General features: G+C 39.9%; 1 protein-coding gene across 1 annotated transcript in view; it reads left to right on the forward strand.

Annotated features, from left to right (window-relative positions):
- Nucleotides 1–1,773: 1,773 nt before the first annotated feature.
- The window catches only part of OLFM3 (olfactomedin 3), a 123,658-nt gene continuing 110,172 nt past the window's right edge, over nt 1,774–15,259 (forward strand). The window contains exon 1 of the mRNA XM_030573379.1: nt 1,774–2,051. Coding sequence (XP_030429239.1) covers nt 1,983–2,051 — 69 coding nt within the window. The 5' untranslated portion in view covers nt 1,774–1,982. The remainder of the gene's footprint in view (nt 2,052–15,259) is intronic.

A 15,259-nucleotide genomic window follows, 5' to 3' on the forward strand; every position in this document is an offset into this window, starting at 1 on the left:
CCATTCAGTCTGTGACAATTTTCAGTTCCCACAAAATCTTAGCCTCTTCATTCTGTAGATTGTTCTCAGTTGTAGTGGTCACGATACTGCATGTATATTTAAATCCTGGGTTATATGGACAGTTGTAAAATATGCCCCCGGGATTGTCTGCCTCCACACAGCACAATTAATTAATTAAATTTTGGTGGGTTTGAAATTAGTTTTATGATTTGGGGAGTGACTCATTTTGGGGGGGTTGGCTAGAAGTGAGGAGAGGGAGACTGAACCACTGGAGGAAGAAAACCAGTTGAGAAAGGGGAGAGAAAGGGCCACATGGTAGGCAAAGAGAGAGACCATAGTAAAGAGACAAAGAAATAGGAGACTGGGATTAAGAGAGAGGAAAGGAAGAAAGAAAACTGCAGGTACTTTGTAACCAGGAGGAGAATGGTCTAGTGGTTAGTGCACAAGCTTGGGAGCTAGTCCTCCCAGGTTCAATGCTCAGCTTTGCTTGATTCATCGTGTGACTTTGAGAAAGTCATGTCATCTCCCAGTGCCTGAATGTACTCATCTGTACAATAGGACATGATATTGACCTGTGATCTACCTGACAGATAAGTGAAAGCACACTGAGATCCTCAGATGAAAGTATTAGAATTTATTATGATTATATACTGGGGAACAGGGCAACCCAGCAGAAGCCTTACTCACTTCATGCCCTCACATCCACAACAATGCCCTTCAATTTGCTACTTTGAACTGCCGATCCCTGCCCTTCCTAGAGTCCCCATTGCTTGGCCCTTCCGGTGGCCCCTAGGGGAAAAGCCTGACAGCCCACAGGGCCTACACCTGACCCTTCTGGGTCTCAGCTGCTTAGCGCCCTGGCTGCTTCTCTCCCTCCAACTTGGAGCCACTCCTGGCTGATCAGTAAGAGCAGGGGGCAGGCAGCATACATGGCCAGTTCCTTCTCCTTCTAATGTCCTGGCTGTTCACCTTCTCTGCTGCTTTTGTACCGCCCTCATCATCGGTCTATGAGTCGGTCTCTGGCTATTGCAAGTTGTCTATGGTAAGATTCTTGTTTCTAGCTGCCTCTAGACCAGGGGTTCTCAAGCTGCAGGTCGGGACCCCTCAGCGGGGTCAAGAGGTTATTACATGGGAGGTTGTGAGCTGTCAGCCCTGCTTCACTGGCAGTATTTATAATGGTGTTAAATGTATTAAAAAGTGTTTTTAATATATAAGGGGGGTCACACTCAGAGGCTTGCTGTGTGAAAGGGGGTCACCAGTTCAGAAGTCTGAGAACCCCTGCTCTAGACAAAGGGACAGAAATGGCGGGCTGCATATTGCTCTCTAGCCATAGTAAACTGCTTGTGTCACCGGCAGACGGGATGGGAGAAAATGCAAACTTTATCCCAAGGCTTTGGGGAGCCAGCCCGCTCCCTGCCGGCGATTGCGGAGTGCGTGGGCTCTGCCAGCTCCAGCGCCCTGTAGCGCTTTCCTGTGTGGCTACTGGAGCCAGCTCCGCAGCTCAAGCTGCCAGCAAATCCCGAAGTGAAGCCAGCAAGAGCGAGCGAGTCGGTCCTTGTTTGGTTAACAAATTCCCTGCAAAACAGCCCCGAGCCCCTCGGAGCTGTGCTGATGTCACATCCGCTGCTCGGGTCTCAACCCCTCTGCCAGCAGCGAGGGCTCCGCTCTTTTGGGGAGGGGGGGTGTCAAAACTTTTGCGGTGGGTTGGTTGCGGGCGGAGGGAAGGTGGGCTGGGGAGGGGGGACTGGAGACGCTTCAGCACCACGAGCAGCGCCTTCCTCGCTTGCCTTCTCCGGGCTGGCGCTCCCCTCCCTCTCCGATGCCTGCGGAATGATTGTCCCTCGGGCGGCTGCTGCTGCTGCTGCTGCTTCCATTCGGCTCTGGCGGGCTGGCGGAAAGTGCAACTGACTAGTCTGGGCTCTGCAGCGAGAGCGGAGTGAATGAATGAAGAGTGAAAAAAGAGGCGCACACCTTGGATCAGAATGCAGGCGCCCTCCAACATCCTCAACCTGCTGCTGCTGGCTTTGCTCGCTGGGCTCGACCCTTCCAAGGTAGGAGACGGTGTATTGTGGTTTGCATGAGACCATCTGAAAGCTGTCCTCCTATGCCCAAGTCTCCTTCCGCCCCCCTCCCCCGCTTCCTCCCGCTCCTGGCAGATGACAAGTTCACCTATCCCAGTAATGCCACCGCAAGGTAAATTAATAAATACAAATAAATGTTTTATGGAGCAGGCAATTCGGATCTCTCGGGGTTTGGCTTTCGGAGTGGAAAGGCTTTTGTGTGTCCTTTTATTGTCCGATCAGCAACACAGGGTAGTAATGGAAAGGATATTTTGTTGTCAACATTCACTGAGATGTCTGGTTCCATTGTTTAAGAGAGATCTCTCTCTCTCCCTCCCTCTCCTTTTCTCTCTGTGTGTGCTGGAAATTGTCAATAATTCTAACAACGCAGACGTGCTGCAGTTTGTGTCCAAAACATTTGGGATGCTTGTACCATTGAAACCTCGAATAGAAAAGATTAACTGTTTCTGATCGCTGATACAGTATTCGGATCCCCCGGAGTTTACTTTATCAGACAAAAATAAACGAAGCTGGTGATAGAAGCCTTACTACGCTAAGACTAGGATGAAAACAACTGTTATCTATTGAACTCTGGAAGCTGTCCAGTTCTGGCTGAAATTAACACTAGAGTACCCAGCACAAGTCGAGGAGATATTTATAGTGATCATTGAATATACCTAAACTATTATGAAACATTTAGCACTAGCATCAGCACTGATATCAGTGTTGTAAGAAATGAAAATAAATGTATTTAGACTGAAAAGCTGAAGTGTCACAGGGAAGAAAAGGCTCGTTCCCCCCTCCCCTCCCTTGAGTACAGTAGCCATGCTCTAGACTGCAGCAGAGTTTCATTATTTTCAAGTGCATTGAGATATCTAAAATATCTGCTCTTAAATTGAATTGTGAGTTTTTAAAAATAAGCAATATCATACACAATCCTTTAATAATTTGCTGAAAATCAGCCTTTTCTAATACCATTTAATAGCACTGATGACTGAAAACCACTAGGCCTATATATGTGTATTTTGTGCAGTATAACCTTAGAACTTGGCTCATCTGTCTCAGTATTTATGTTATGCAATCTTTGGATTCCTTGTAGGCTATATACAAAGGTAATGAGACAAAGAACTTCTGTAGAGTATATCAGTCCATTACCACAAGTAATACACATTGTGTTGTCACCACTTATACAGTATGTACGTGAGTGTAATTTAATGATGCCTTTTGAGTACTAAACAACTGTGTGAAACAGTTTCAGCACTAGTATCAGCTTTTCTCCTCTAGGTAAATGTCAAAATTGCTCACATAAAAAACAATATATCTATGTTTTCTACAAATACAGTAATGTCCATCTTCAAAAATACACTGAGATAAAATTTTTAAATCATTTAAATGGAAATCCAATGTACATCTGTAGAAATAAGTTTTGGGGATTTTTAAAAATAGCAAATCTAAGTGAAATTTACCTTACTCATAAGTAATTGTTAACATGATGTGATATAAGCTTAATAATATTAGCTGAAAAATAAGCTATATCAACAATTCTATTAAAGTGTTTAGTAGCTCTTATTGTAACCTATAAAGAGAGATTCACCAAGCAAATGCATGAGAGCTGTACATATAAAACAAGCACATGCTGCTGTTCATATATATTAGTGAAATGCCATACATACATTTTATATTAATGAAATTCCATACTTACATTTTGTTTTATCTGTTTTTCTGTACCTGTGAGATGCAATATTCTAGCCACAGTCACACCTAGTCAGCTCTATTAATGTCAAAGGGAGCAACTGCCTGAGAGCAGCTGTGGGCAGAATTTATGTCAATTTGTCTATCTACCACAAGAGTAAACACCCTAGTATAGCAACTGCAGTGAAACTTACATACTTCTTTGTGCCCCCCATCAGGTGTCGATGATGTCCCCCATATACATGATGGCATAAACTCTCCCTCAAACATATCTATACTCATTTAGAACTGAAAAGCCATAATGATCCACTTTAAAGATATGGCATAAATTAACTTTTCAAACTTTGCTTCTAGCCCTTTTGGTACTGCATTATACTATGCACAGGGCATAAAAATGGCCTTTTATTCTACACTCTGTGTGACATTTTAGGGGACATTAAAATGTTCATTGCAGTCTATTTTAATTTTGTAAAGGAACATGGACTGAAAAGCAAAAAAAGTCCTTAGGATAATATAAAAATAAAAGACCCTAGTGAAACTTTGCTATTTAATGAAACTCAGCTGGGTTCTCATAGACCTAAACAACTATGGCATACACTTCTTTCAGTGAATTTTTTTGCCAGGTTAAGCATATAAAGTATATTGAATATAGCAAATTATATTTCTAATTATTCACCTTTTAAGACTTTAAATAATAGCTTTCAAATTTCTGTGATAAATTATGTATGTGGAAAACTCCTCTAGTCTTTATTAATGTCTCTATTTTTATTTCCTTTTAATGTCTTTATTTTAGTTATTGACTGTCTTCAGTAAATAAGTACAAAAAATGATTGAAAGGACTTAGGAAATAGCAATAGTACAAATATATTCATTTATTTGAGAAGAAATGAAGCAATAATATTCTGCCTTTCAGATTGGATAGCATATTTGCCATTTGAAATTAGTTGGAGGGACTAAGGGGATGTTAATATGCATTTTTGCAAAAAGAATTATTTGTGATAACTTTTCTCAACTTTTATGCTTATCCATTTTTGTGAGGGATCATTCTATATGATATATATACTTATGAATATTTACACACCTGCTGCACATACACGTTACCCTAATAAATCACATGAACATTCTGGAATAGATGACACAATATATTTTCCTAATGTGCTACATGTTTATTTACTATGTAGACAGTAATAAATATATCCAATATGTTATTCTAAAAAAACAAATAAATACACAGTAATAATAATACCTAGAGCTTACATAGCACTTTTTGTCACTAGATCTCAGAGTACTTTACAAAAGTGGTCAGCATCATTTTTCCCATTTTACAGATGTCACAGAAATCAAAAGGCTCCCCAGCAGAGAGGCCACTATTGACTCTAAGAGGATGATATGATATTTGCACTCTTATTGTGACAAGCTTTCTGTGTTAGAACTTACTAGGTTATCTCCCAATAAAGTGTTTAAGTGACGCCATCTCATGGTAAGATATGTAACTAGAAAAAGTGTGGAGTTTAGTCTTTAATTTCTGAAATGCTAAAGTGTTTACATCAACTGAGTTCATTTATTTTCCACATTGACACATCTTCAGTGTTTTTGTTAATATTGACTGTGCAGGGAAACTCTTCTTTAACTGAATGGAAAGCAGTTCACCACCTATTGATTTTACAAGTTTTTAATGCTGCTGACAGACCATCAATTTTAGTTCAAGAAAATTATTAAAATGTCTTGTCTCTTAATTAAACTATAATTGTAATATCTATTTACTTGGAAAATACAAAAAAAAACCATTGTTCATAATAGTGTACTTCAGTAAAGTTTTATTTCCATCAGAGTAGGTGGATATTCAGCAAGAAGTCTAGTTATAATCAAAAGGTTTCAATTAGAAATACAGAGCTTCCCTTGGTATTTCACTCAGATCCAATTTCTTGAGAGAAGGAACTATTAAATATTTGGAAATTCCTAAGCATTGCTGCTAGATGGCATCTCTGTTCTGCTTTTCTAAAAGCATGGTGTATTGTAATGATCTTGATAGTATATAAAGTGGCCGTCTCTTACAAGGACCACTTTAGGCAAGCCATCATTTAATCACTAGAGTATAACAGAAATAAGCATTTCAAAGCTGTTCAGTGCTCACCTCTGAAGAAAATAAGCAGATTAGGTTTAAAAGACTGTCTTCATTCTAGCCAGAAATATTTAGTTTTAATTTTGAAATCTTAGAACTTAAATAGGACTTAAAAATGTGTGTGCATCATTCAAACACATATTTTACATATATATTATTTCTCTAAGTCCCATAATGACTTTATGTTCCACATGTGATTGGTTCTGATTTCTTGAAATTTGCCCAAAAAAGTTTCAGAAGAAGATGGACTAATGAAAGCAGAACAGGACCAAAAGTATAGTATAGACAGGAAAAAAGTGTAAATTTTATATATGGCTTTTATTAACATGATTTTGGAAAAGCTCAAGAAATAAAAACAGATCTAAAATTCATCATTGGTTACTGCAGAATGCATAGTATATCTCTGTATTTTCACCTTAGAATTGTTTATACTTGTAAATTTTCAAAATCCATAAACTTGTTCAGAAACTGTAACAGTCTTCATACTGTTTGCACATCTAGCAACTAAATACTTTTTTTCCAAGAGAGTTAAAGGAAAAAAAATAGTTATATCAAGTTTACTTCACTGGTGTTACAAGTTAATTCATCCCCTTTATGAGATTTCATAACAGTAATATCATACATGTGCCAAAATACATTATTTTATTGAAAATAATGACTCATCGTTCTATGATCCATTGCAATGGACATGTAAAATCTCATTAGCCACTATGAAATTAATTTAGTCTCTTTCTTCTAATATCAGTGGCTAGTTAATATGAAAATCTGGCATTAACAATCAAGCCAATATATGACACTGGGAGACGTGAAAGTTCTAAAACATTCATTTCTGAGTCTTGTCAACTACCACCTGGTATCTGATCCCCTATTTCTGAGCAAGATAATTTAGAATCCAGGAAGAATTGTCTTCAGCTACATGTAACTTTGTTCCCATCCTTGATTGTCCTATAGTGGGGTTCAAAGTAAGATATAGCACAGGGATGGTGTTAGCCACTAGTGGCTGTTCTATTCCATCTGTGAACAGGATCCAAATACCACTAGTTCTCTCAGCAATATACAATACAGTTAGTGATCAGACAGTGATTTTTTTGCCTTAGAGACCTGGAAATAGTGAACGGAAATGAATGAAGATGCTTCATATATTTCCTCTCAATCCAACCCCAAAGGGCACCCCTTTCACATTGAGTGTGAAGTCACACAAGGATCTCTCTTCTTTTCAATTTTATTCTAATATTATTGGGAGAGACTGTGAGAAAACAAATGACACACAGAGTTGCCAATTCTTGTGATATTATCAAAAATGTCATAATTTTAGGTGTATGTATAGGAGTAGGTGTTAAACTGCTGCTATCAGGAGAAAAACAAAAAAAAACCCATGTATTTTAAAGCCCTAACTAAAAATGGCCACTGTTTCTCATTATTCTCAACAAGACTGGAGTCATAGATTGTTTGGTAGCCAAAATGCAGGTGAAATTGGATGGTTACGAACTCCCAATATTTTCAGTATAAAGACAGTTTTACGCTCTCTAGATGAGTGCAGACTTAGCTACAGCTACCATTATCAATACATTGAAACCTCCCAGGTTGACAGTTATAATGAACTATATTAAGAAATGAACTTGGAGGCACTGAAGAACCTACAGCTGATTCAGAACACAGCAGCCTCACCATAACATAATGAAACACAAGTACATCAATACAGAGCTCTGGATTCTAATAGGAACCCCTCCAAAATATTATCAATTAATTAATGCACAAATGAGACAATAAAGAAAAAGTTCTAATACAAAATATAAGGAAGGGAGATAAAACAGATGCATAAGTCAAAACAAAAAAAATGTCAAAAGTGTCAAAAAGGCTTAGGAAGGCATCACACATTTTAGCCATTCAGTAGCCTCGAGATCAGCAGTGTGGGGACTGGAAAGTCCTCCTGATAGTCCAACATGAGATGAGCAGCATTCTCCACTCCACCACAACTACACATAGGCAGTTCCTGAGTTTCCAGTTGTAGTCATTTGTACACTCCACCACCCTGCATTTGAAAGGGTTAAGCTTGCATCAGAGATAGCATGGCAGTTCATAGCCAGGCAGTCTCTCATCAGGCTGAGTAACAAGGAGGACGTTTCTTACAGAGGGAGTAGCTCATTCCCATTCTGCTTGCAACAATGTGGCAGCATCTGCTGTACAGGTGGTCAAGAACATAGACTGGTCTTCTGCTGATGAGTAGGTGGCAAGGCACTTCCCATATATCTTTGAAAAATGGCAGTAGTGGCATCCCCTGGATTTTGTCAAGGAGGTTCTTTGCTGCAATATAAGACCTGATGTTAGTATGCAGGGTATTAGCATGATCTGACAGCCACTTGGTGTTTGTAAAGTCCCTGTTAAAACAATGAGGAGTCCTTGTGGCACCTTAGAGACAAATTTATTTGGGCATAAGCTTTTGAGGGCTAAAACCCACTTCTTCAGATGCATGGACTGAAAAATACAGTAAGCAGTATAAATATTATAGATGGGAGTTCCCTTACCAAGTAGGAGGTCAGTGCTAATGAGGCCAATTCAATTAAGGTGAAAGTGGCCTATTCTCAACAGTTGACAAGAAGGGGTGAATATCAAGAGAGGGAAAAGTACTTTTGTTGTGCTAAAGAAGCCAATGCAATCACCCATTTCCAACAGCTGTACATCAACTAGTTTTGTCTGGGAAGAGTTTTTAACCACACAGGAGTAGCAGAGAGCTAGCACCAAGATGCACAATGTTGGGCATTAGGTTCCCAAGTTGATCCTGCAAGCTTGATTAGGAGGCTGTTTCTGGTCTTAATCTTCTGAGCTACCTAGGTAAGTGTGTGAGCTAAGGTAACTCCTAGATAGAGTTTTGAGTAATGTGCCAGCTCTTCTCCATCCAAGAAAATGTTTGGCTCTTGTAGCTGAGATGGAAGCATGACAACATAGTCCTTGACTCACAGTACTTAGTTCTCCACTTTTTTGTAATAGCCACTAATATTGGCTCTAGTTGTCCTCAGTCTTTTTGAAGACTCTGTCTCTTGAAACTAGGCAGATGTTATCTGTCTATGTGAATTACCTTGAAATGGTCAAAGGCAGATCATTCATAAATATGTTCAACAATGTTGGAGCAAGAACATATCCCTGCATATCATGTGGACATGGATCGTCATGCCCATTGGTTGGAGCAGTAGTCTGGACTCTGGTCAGAGCAGGAGTCATACATAGTGGTTAGAGCAGGAATCATTAGCCAGGATTCAGAGTCCAGGGTCACAGCTGGAGTCAGATGCCAGATGTCAGACCCAAGGGTCACAGCTAGAGGAACTGGAGCCTACGGTCAGAATCGGAGCCAGAGACCAGATGCCAGAGCCAAAATTAGAGGTCAGGAATCAGAGCTGAGAGTCAGAATCAAGTTATCTGGAGTGAAGCAAGCCAGGGGCAGGGCTGGATCCAAGGCAGCAGCAGGGCTGGAACAAGGAGCGGGTCCAGTCATGGGCAAACACTTTGAGCAGCTAATGAACTGCTGCTACCACTGGTCCTAAGAGCTGATCTGATAACTTTTCCTACCAGACACTGTAGCCACTCAGATGGCCTCCTGCAGGTCAAATGCACTCATTAGGGTTGCCCAGAGACTGGCTGTGCTGCAGGTCCTTCTTCCAGACTGGCTCTGCTGCCAGACTGATTCCTGACCCTGAGATCCCATTGAATACCAAATCAAATTCAAAGTCCTAGCCTTCATCTGTATAACATAAGAACATAAGAATGGCCATACTGAGTCAGACCAAAGGTCCACCCAGCCCTGTCTTCTGACAGTGGCCAATGCCAGGTACCGCAAAGGGAGTGAACCTAACAGGTAATGATCAAGTGATCTCTCTCCTGCCATCCATCACCACCCTCTGACAAACAGAGGCTAGGGACACCATTCCTTACCCATCCTGGCTAATAGCCATTAATGGACTTAACCTCCATAAATTTATCTAGTTCTCTTTTAAACCCTGTTATAGCCCTAGCCTTCTGTGCACTGTGTGAAGAACTTCCTTTTATTTGTTTTAAACCTGCTGCCCATTAATTTCATTTGGTGGCCCAAATTCTTATATTACGTGTGATGGGGCAAGGCCGGATGGTTACAGTAAAGTAGTAAGGAACAGGTATGTTAGCCTCAGGCTAACAAAATCCCTAGGACCATGGTAACCAAATGGCAGTTGCTCCAGGTTAATCAAGACACCTGGAGCCAATTAAGATCTTTCTAGAAGGCAGTGGAGATAGCTACATTGATTGGGCCACCTGAAGTCAATCAAGGGCTGGCTGGAACTAGTTAAAAGCCTCCCAGTTAGTCAGTGAGATTTGGGTGTGAGGAGCTGGAAGCAAGAGGTGCAAGGAGTTGAGAGTGAACTGCTGGAGGACTGAGGAATACAAACATTATCAGACACCAGGAGGAAGGTCCTGTGGTGAGGATAAAGAAGGTGTTTGGAGGAGGCCATGGGGAAGTAGCCCAGGGAGTTTTAGCTGTCATGCAGCTGTTACAGGAGGCACTATAGACAGCTGTGATCCATAGGGCCCTGGGCTGGAACCTGGAGTAGAGGGTGGCCCAGGTTTCCCCCCAAACATCCCAACTCCTGATCAGACACAGGAGGAGTTGACTCAGACTGTGGGATCCACCAGAGGGGAAGATCACTGAGATAAGCAAATCTGCCAATAAGTACAGGACCCACCAAGGTAGAGGAGGAACTTTGTCACATATGGGAACAAGTAATTAACTTTTCCTTATTCACTTTCTCCACACAACTCATGATTTTATATACCTCTATCATATCACCCCTTAGTCTCCTCTTTTCCAAGCTGAAAAGTCCTAGCCTCTTTAATCTCTCCTCACATGGGACCTGTTCCAAACCCCTAATCATTTTAGTTGCCCTTTTCTGAACCTTTTCTAGTGCCAGTATATCTTTTTGAGATGAGGAGACCATATCTGTACATGGTATTCAGGGTGTAGGTGTACCATGGATTTATATAAGGGGAATAAGATATTCTCCATCTTATTCTCTATCCCTTTTTAAATAATTCCTAACATCCTGTTTGCTTTTTTGACTGCCACTGCACACTGTGTGGATGTCTTCAGAGAACTATCCACGATGACTCCAAGATCTCTTTCCTGATTGGTTGTAGCTAAATTAGCCCCCATCATATTGTACGTATAGCAGGGGTTATTTTTTCCAATGTGCATTATTTTACATTTATCCACATTAAATTTCATTTGCCATTTTGTTGCCCAATCATTTAGTTTTGTGAGATCTTTTTGAAGTTCTTCACAGTCTGCTTTGGTCTTAACTATCTTGAGTAGTTTAGTATCATCTTCAAACTTTGCCATCTCACTGTTTACCCCTTTCTCCAGATCACTTATGAATAAGTTGAATAGGATTGGTCCTAGGACTGATCCTTGGGGAATACCACTAGTTACCCCTCTCCATTCTGAAAATTTACCATTTATTCCTACCTTTTGTTCCCTGTCTTTTAACCAGTTCTCAATTCATGAAAGGATCTTCCCTCTTATCCCATGACAATTTAAATTATGTAAGAGCCTTTGGTGAGGGACTTTGTCAAAGGCTTTCTGGAAATCTAAGTACACTATGTCCATTGGATCCCCCTTATCCACATGTTTGTTGACTCCTTCAAAGAACTCTAATAGATTAGTAAGACATGATTTCCCCTTACAGACTTTTGACTGTCCCACATTGACTTTTGCCCAACAAGTTATGTTCTTCTATGTGTCTGACAATTTTACTCTTTGCTATTGTTTCGACTAATTTGCCCAGTACTGATGTTAGACTTACCGGTCTGTAATTGCTGGGATCACCTCTAGAGCCCTTTTTAAATATTGGAGTTACATTAGCTATCTTCCAGTCATTGGTTACAGAAGCTGATTTAAAAGAGGTTACAAACCATAGTTAATAGTTCCACAATTTCACACGTGAGTTCTTTCAGAATTCTTGGGTTAATCTTATCTGGTCCTGGTGATTTGTTTCTGTTAAGTTCCAAAACCTCTTCTAATGACACTTCAGTCTGACAATTCCTCAGATTTGTCACCTACAAAGGACTGAGTAGGCTTGGACTCTCAAAGACTTTCAGAAAGATGACAATCTACCATGATAGCTTTAATTTCAGAGGCACTGGATATCTTAACAAGTTAGGATGAACCGAACAGGAGTAGATTCAAGGCTCTTTTTGGTTTTTTTGGTGGCTGGATCTTGAGTGTGGCAGTCCCTATCATAAGGAATTGGAAAGACAACATTCAGGAGCATACATAAAACCCTCTCTTGATCATAGCCTTCTCAGAATAATAACTGACTATAGTTATTGTAATTTATGGGCATGATGACATAGGTTTTGAGACTCGGCGTGCTGCTTGAAATGGTTTCCATCATATATAGAGTTTACAGTTTGGTTCACTTGCTCTCAGCATCCCCACTATACAAATTCTTCAAGCATCTCTCAGCTGCAACATAAAAAAAACCCTCAGTACTCACTCTAGAAGGGAGAAGAGTACCAAAGGAGAGAACTGAAAATCTTATAGGCCTTGCTTAATTTTTGTAAGGCATTCACATATCATAACAATGACCATGGAATATGCATCTAGAGACAGACAGACAATCTTTTAATTGCATATGTCAGTCACTTGTGTTTCTAAAATCATGATCGGGGAGAGGGATGTATGTAAAAGTTCAACATGCTATCTAATTAGAGTGGCGTTCTGAGTCCCACAGCTAATGAAAAACAGATTATGTACAGTAATTATGCATACTATAATGTAAAGAATAAAATTTATTTAAATGTGGTTGAGGTAGGAACATATATATTAAGCCTACAAAATATTTTAACAGATTACAAGAACGTGGAAACTAGGACCAAAGAACTTTGAGGTCACCTACAGTGTAAAGGTGATATCTGTCCTATGTCTCTCAAACAGTCTTGGCTGATATTTGTGCACCTCAGTGCACCTGCAAAGCAGAGCAGATGCTCCTTATTTTACCATGTGATATTCATGCTTTTCATAGAAGAATAGCTTTCAGAATTGCAAAAATTCCAAATATGGTCATAGCCACAATCCGAGTACATCTATCACTACTGTTACTCAATCTGGCTCATTCAAAGACTCAGTTTTTCCATAGGTAAATCAGCTGGTTATTAGTTGGAAGGGACTTCTCAGTAGCTCCTGTAATGCATATCACTGATCTTCAGGGGCTTAGACTTGGCCATGTGGACTTTGATTAATACCTCTAAACAAAAAACAAACAAACATGGACACTGGATGTGGGAATGAAGTTCTTTTACCATTGCTGCCTAAAGAAGGCATGCCATCACCAGCCACACAGTCTAATTCTTACCCTCTCCGAAACCTAAGAGGCATTAAGGTCCTTTGTTAAAGGAGACAGAGCTTTCTCTTCCTCCTTGTCTCCTTCCAGTGTAAAAGCCATCCACTCATTCATATGCTCGAATGAAGGGACAGGTGGTATTGCATTTTTTCTTTTGTATCAGAAAGTTGATATTGTGGTTGGCTAATTTATATTTATCTAATGTGTTCAGCACAATTCTTGTAGGATAATTTTGTATAACAATAAGCAGTTAAACTGGAGCAAGGCAGTGTTCGTCATCCAGTTACATAACCCAGAGATCAGGGACTTTGCTATCCCAGGGTAGTGAAACATTCTGGTAGAGACTGCTGGGGTTGGCCTGGAGTAGTTCTAGGCCAGAATGTTTGCTGGGCTTATGGTCTAGTCCTGTAGGACAGTCCAAATTGATCCCGAGACCAGTCAGAAGGTGCCCGTTTATTGATTCAGTCAGGAGAAAGGTACAGCTGCAATCATTTTGCAAGTATGTTTACTTTTGTTTGTTTTTCCTCCATTGTTTTTTTGTTTTGTTCATGTTCAGTAACAGTTGCAGCATATGGGCTTTTATTTCCAATCAGATTGTGAGCAGACTTGACAATGCTGCAAGACTGAAATCTTATATTTATTCACTGCACAGGTACAGCATAGGAGATGGCATTACAAGGTGCTCCACACTGCCTTGCTCATCTTGGGGATCACTTGCAGAAGAGAAAAAATAGTTCCGATTCCCTGTCCAATCTGTGTGCATCTTGGGCATGGCTGCACAGCCAGCCAGCAAAGGTGCCAAATTAGTGTCAATGGAGGTGACAGTTTTTTGTGATATGGAAGTTTTTTCACTGGGAACTGGATTGAGAGACCCAAACACATTTGATATAAGTCATTAAACAGCCACAAGATGTTAACTTCCAATCACTATCAGAACTAGGCTGGATTTGAACTGCCAGCCTAGGAGTAAAAGGTTTTATATCTCATTGCCCAGTTGCCTCTGTGTCTTTGTGCTTCTTATTTAGAGGACAGATATTCTAGAACACATCAATTAACATAAAAATAAAGTTATTTACAATAATGTCTTAACATTTTATAAAGGATTTTATTGAGATTGAGTCTGCAGAGTGAAAAAAATCTTTAATATTTTGCCCCTTTCTGAGACTTTCTCTCTCAGGGAGTATCTGTGCGATAGCACAAAATGTAGTATTTCTTGTTTTTGTTCCCCTTGGAAATGGTTATAATCAAGAAGAAAGTCATCAAACTGATTTCCTGACATTTATTCAAATGAATCCCTGTAAATCTGATTATAGTTTAATCTCCAATTTAGTGTTACTTTACTTGAAAACATATTTCAGTTGGCGCAACCAGGATTTAGGTACATTCTACAAACAAAGGGCCACACTTGTCCCCCTGATTTCAGGGAGTGATGCTATTATTTGCACCTTTCTGCAGCTGTGGGGTAAGCTCTAGTGGGGCAGTTGGGTGAAGGAGGATCTGCAGCAAAGGCATGTTGCAGAACTCCTTTATAAATTGCCAGTGGCAATTTTGGAAATGTGTGTGTTCTTATGTAGCTGATATGTTCTGGGATAGCTTTCATATTAATTGGTATATTTTGCCATATCAATGCATGGTTATTGGTTTCTATTTACTTATTTAATTAGAAACACCTAGATTAAGGTCCTGATTCCGGATGGCACTTATACATACATTAATCCATCCTTGCCTAAATGATATGTAAGCACGTCATTAATTTTTAAGCATGGACTTCAGTGGGACTTGAGCATGTTTAAGTGCTGTACTGAATAAGGATGCTTTCCAGAATTAGGCCCTAAGGCTCTGATGATTCAGCAATATTTTATCACATCAATGGTCATTAATTATTTATGTGAGCAGTCCCATTGTTCTTATTATAGGGTTTAGTTGTTTTCAATTGTGGTTTTTTATTTATTGATTGCCTTTGGGAGTGGTTTTTTTAATATTCCTTTCTATAAATAAGAATAACTTATTTAATGTCCGAA

This window comes from Gopherus evgoodei, chromosome 8 (assembly GCF_007399415.2).
Source record: "Gopherus evgoodei ecotype Sinaloan lineage chromosome 8, rGopEvg1_v1.p, whole genome shotgun sequence".
NCBI classification, from domain to species: Eukaryota; Metazoa; Chordata; order Testudines; family Testudinidae; genus Gopherus; species Gopherus evgoodei.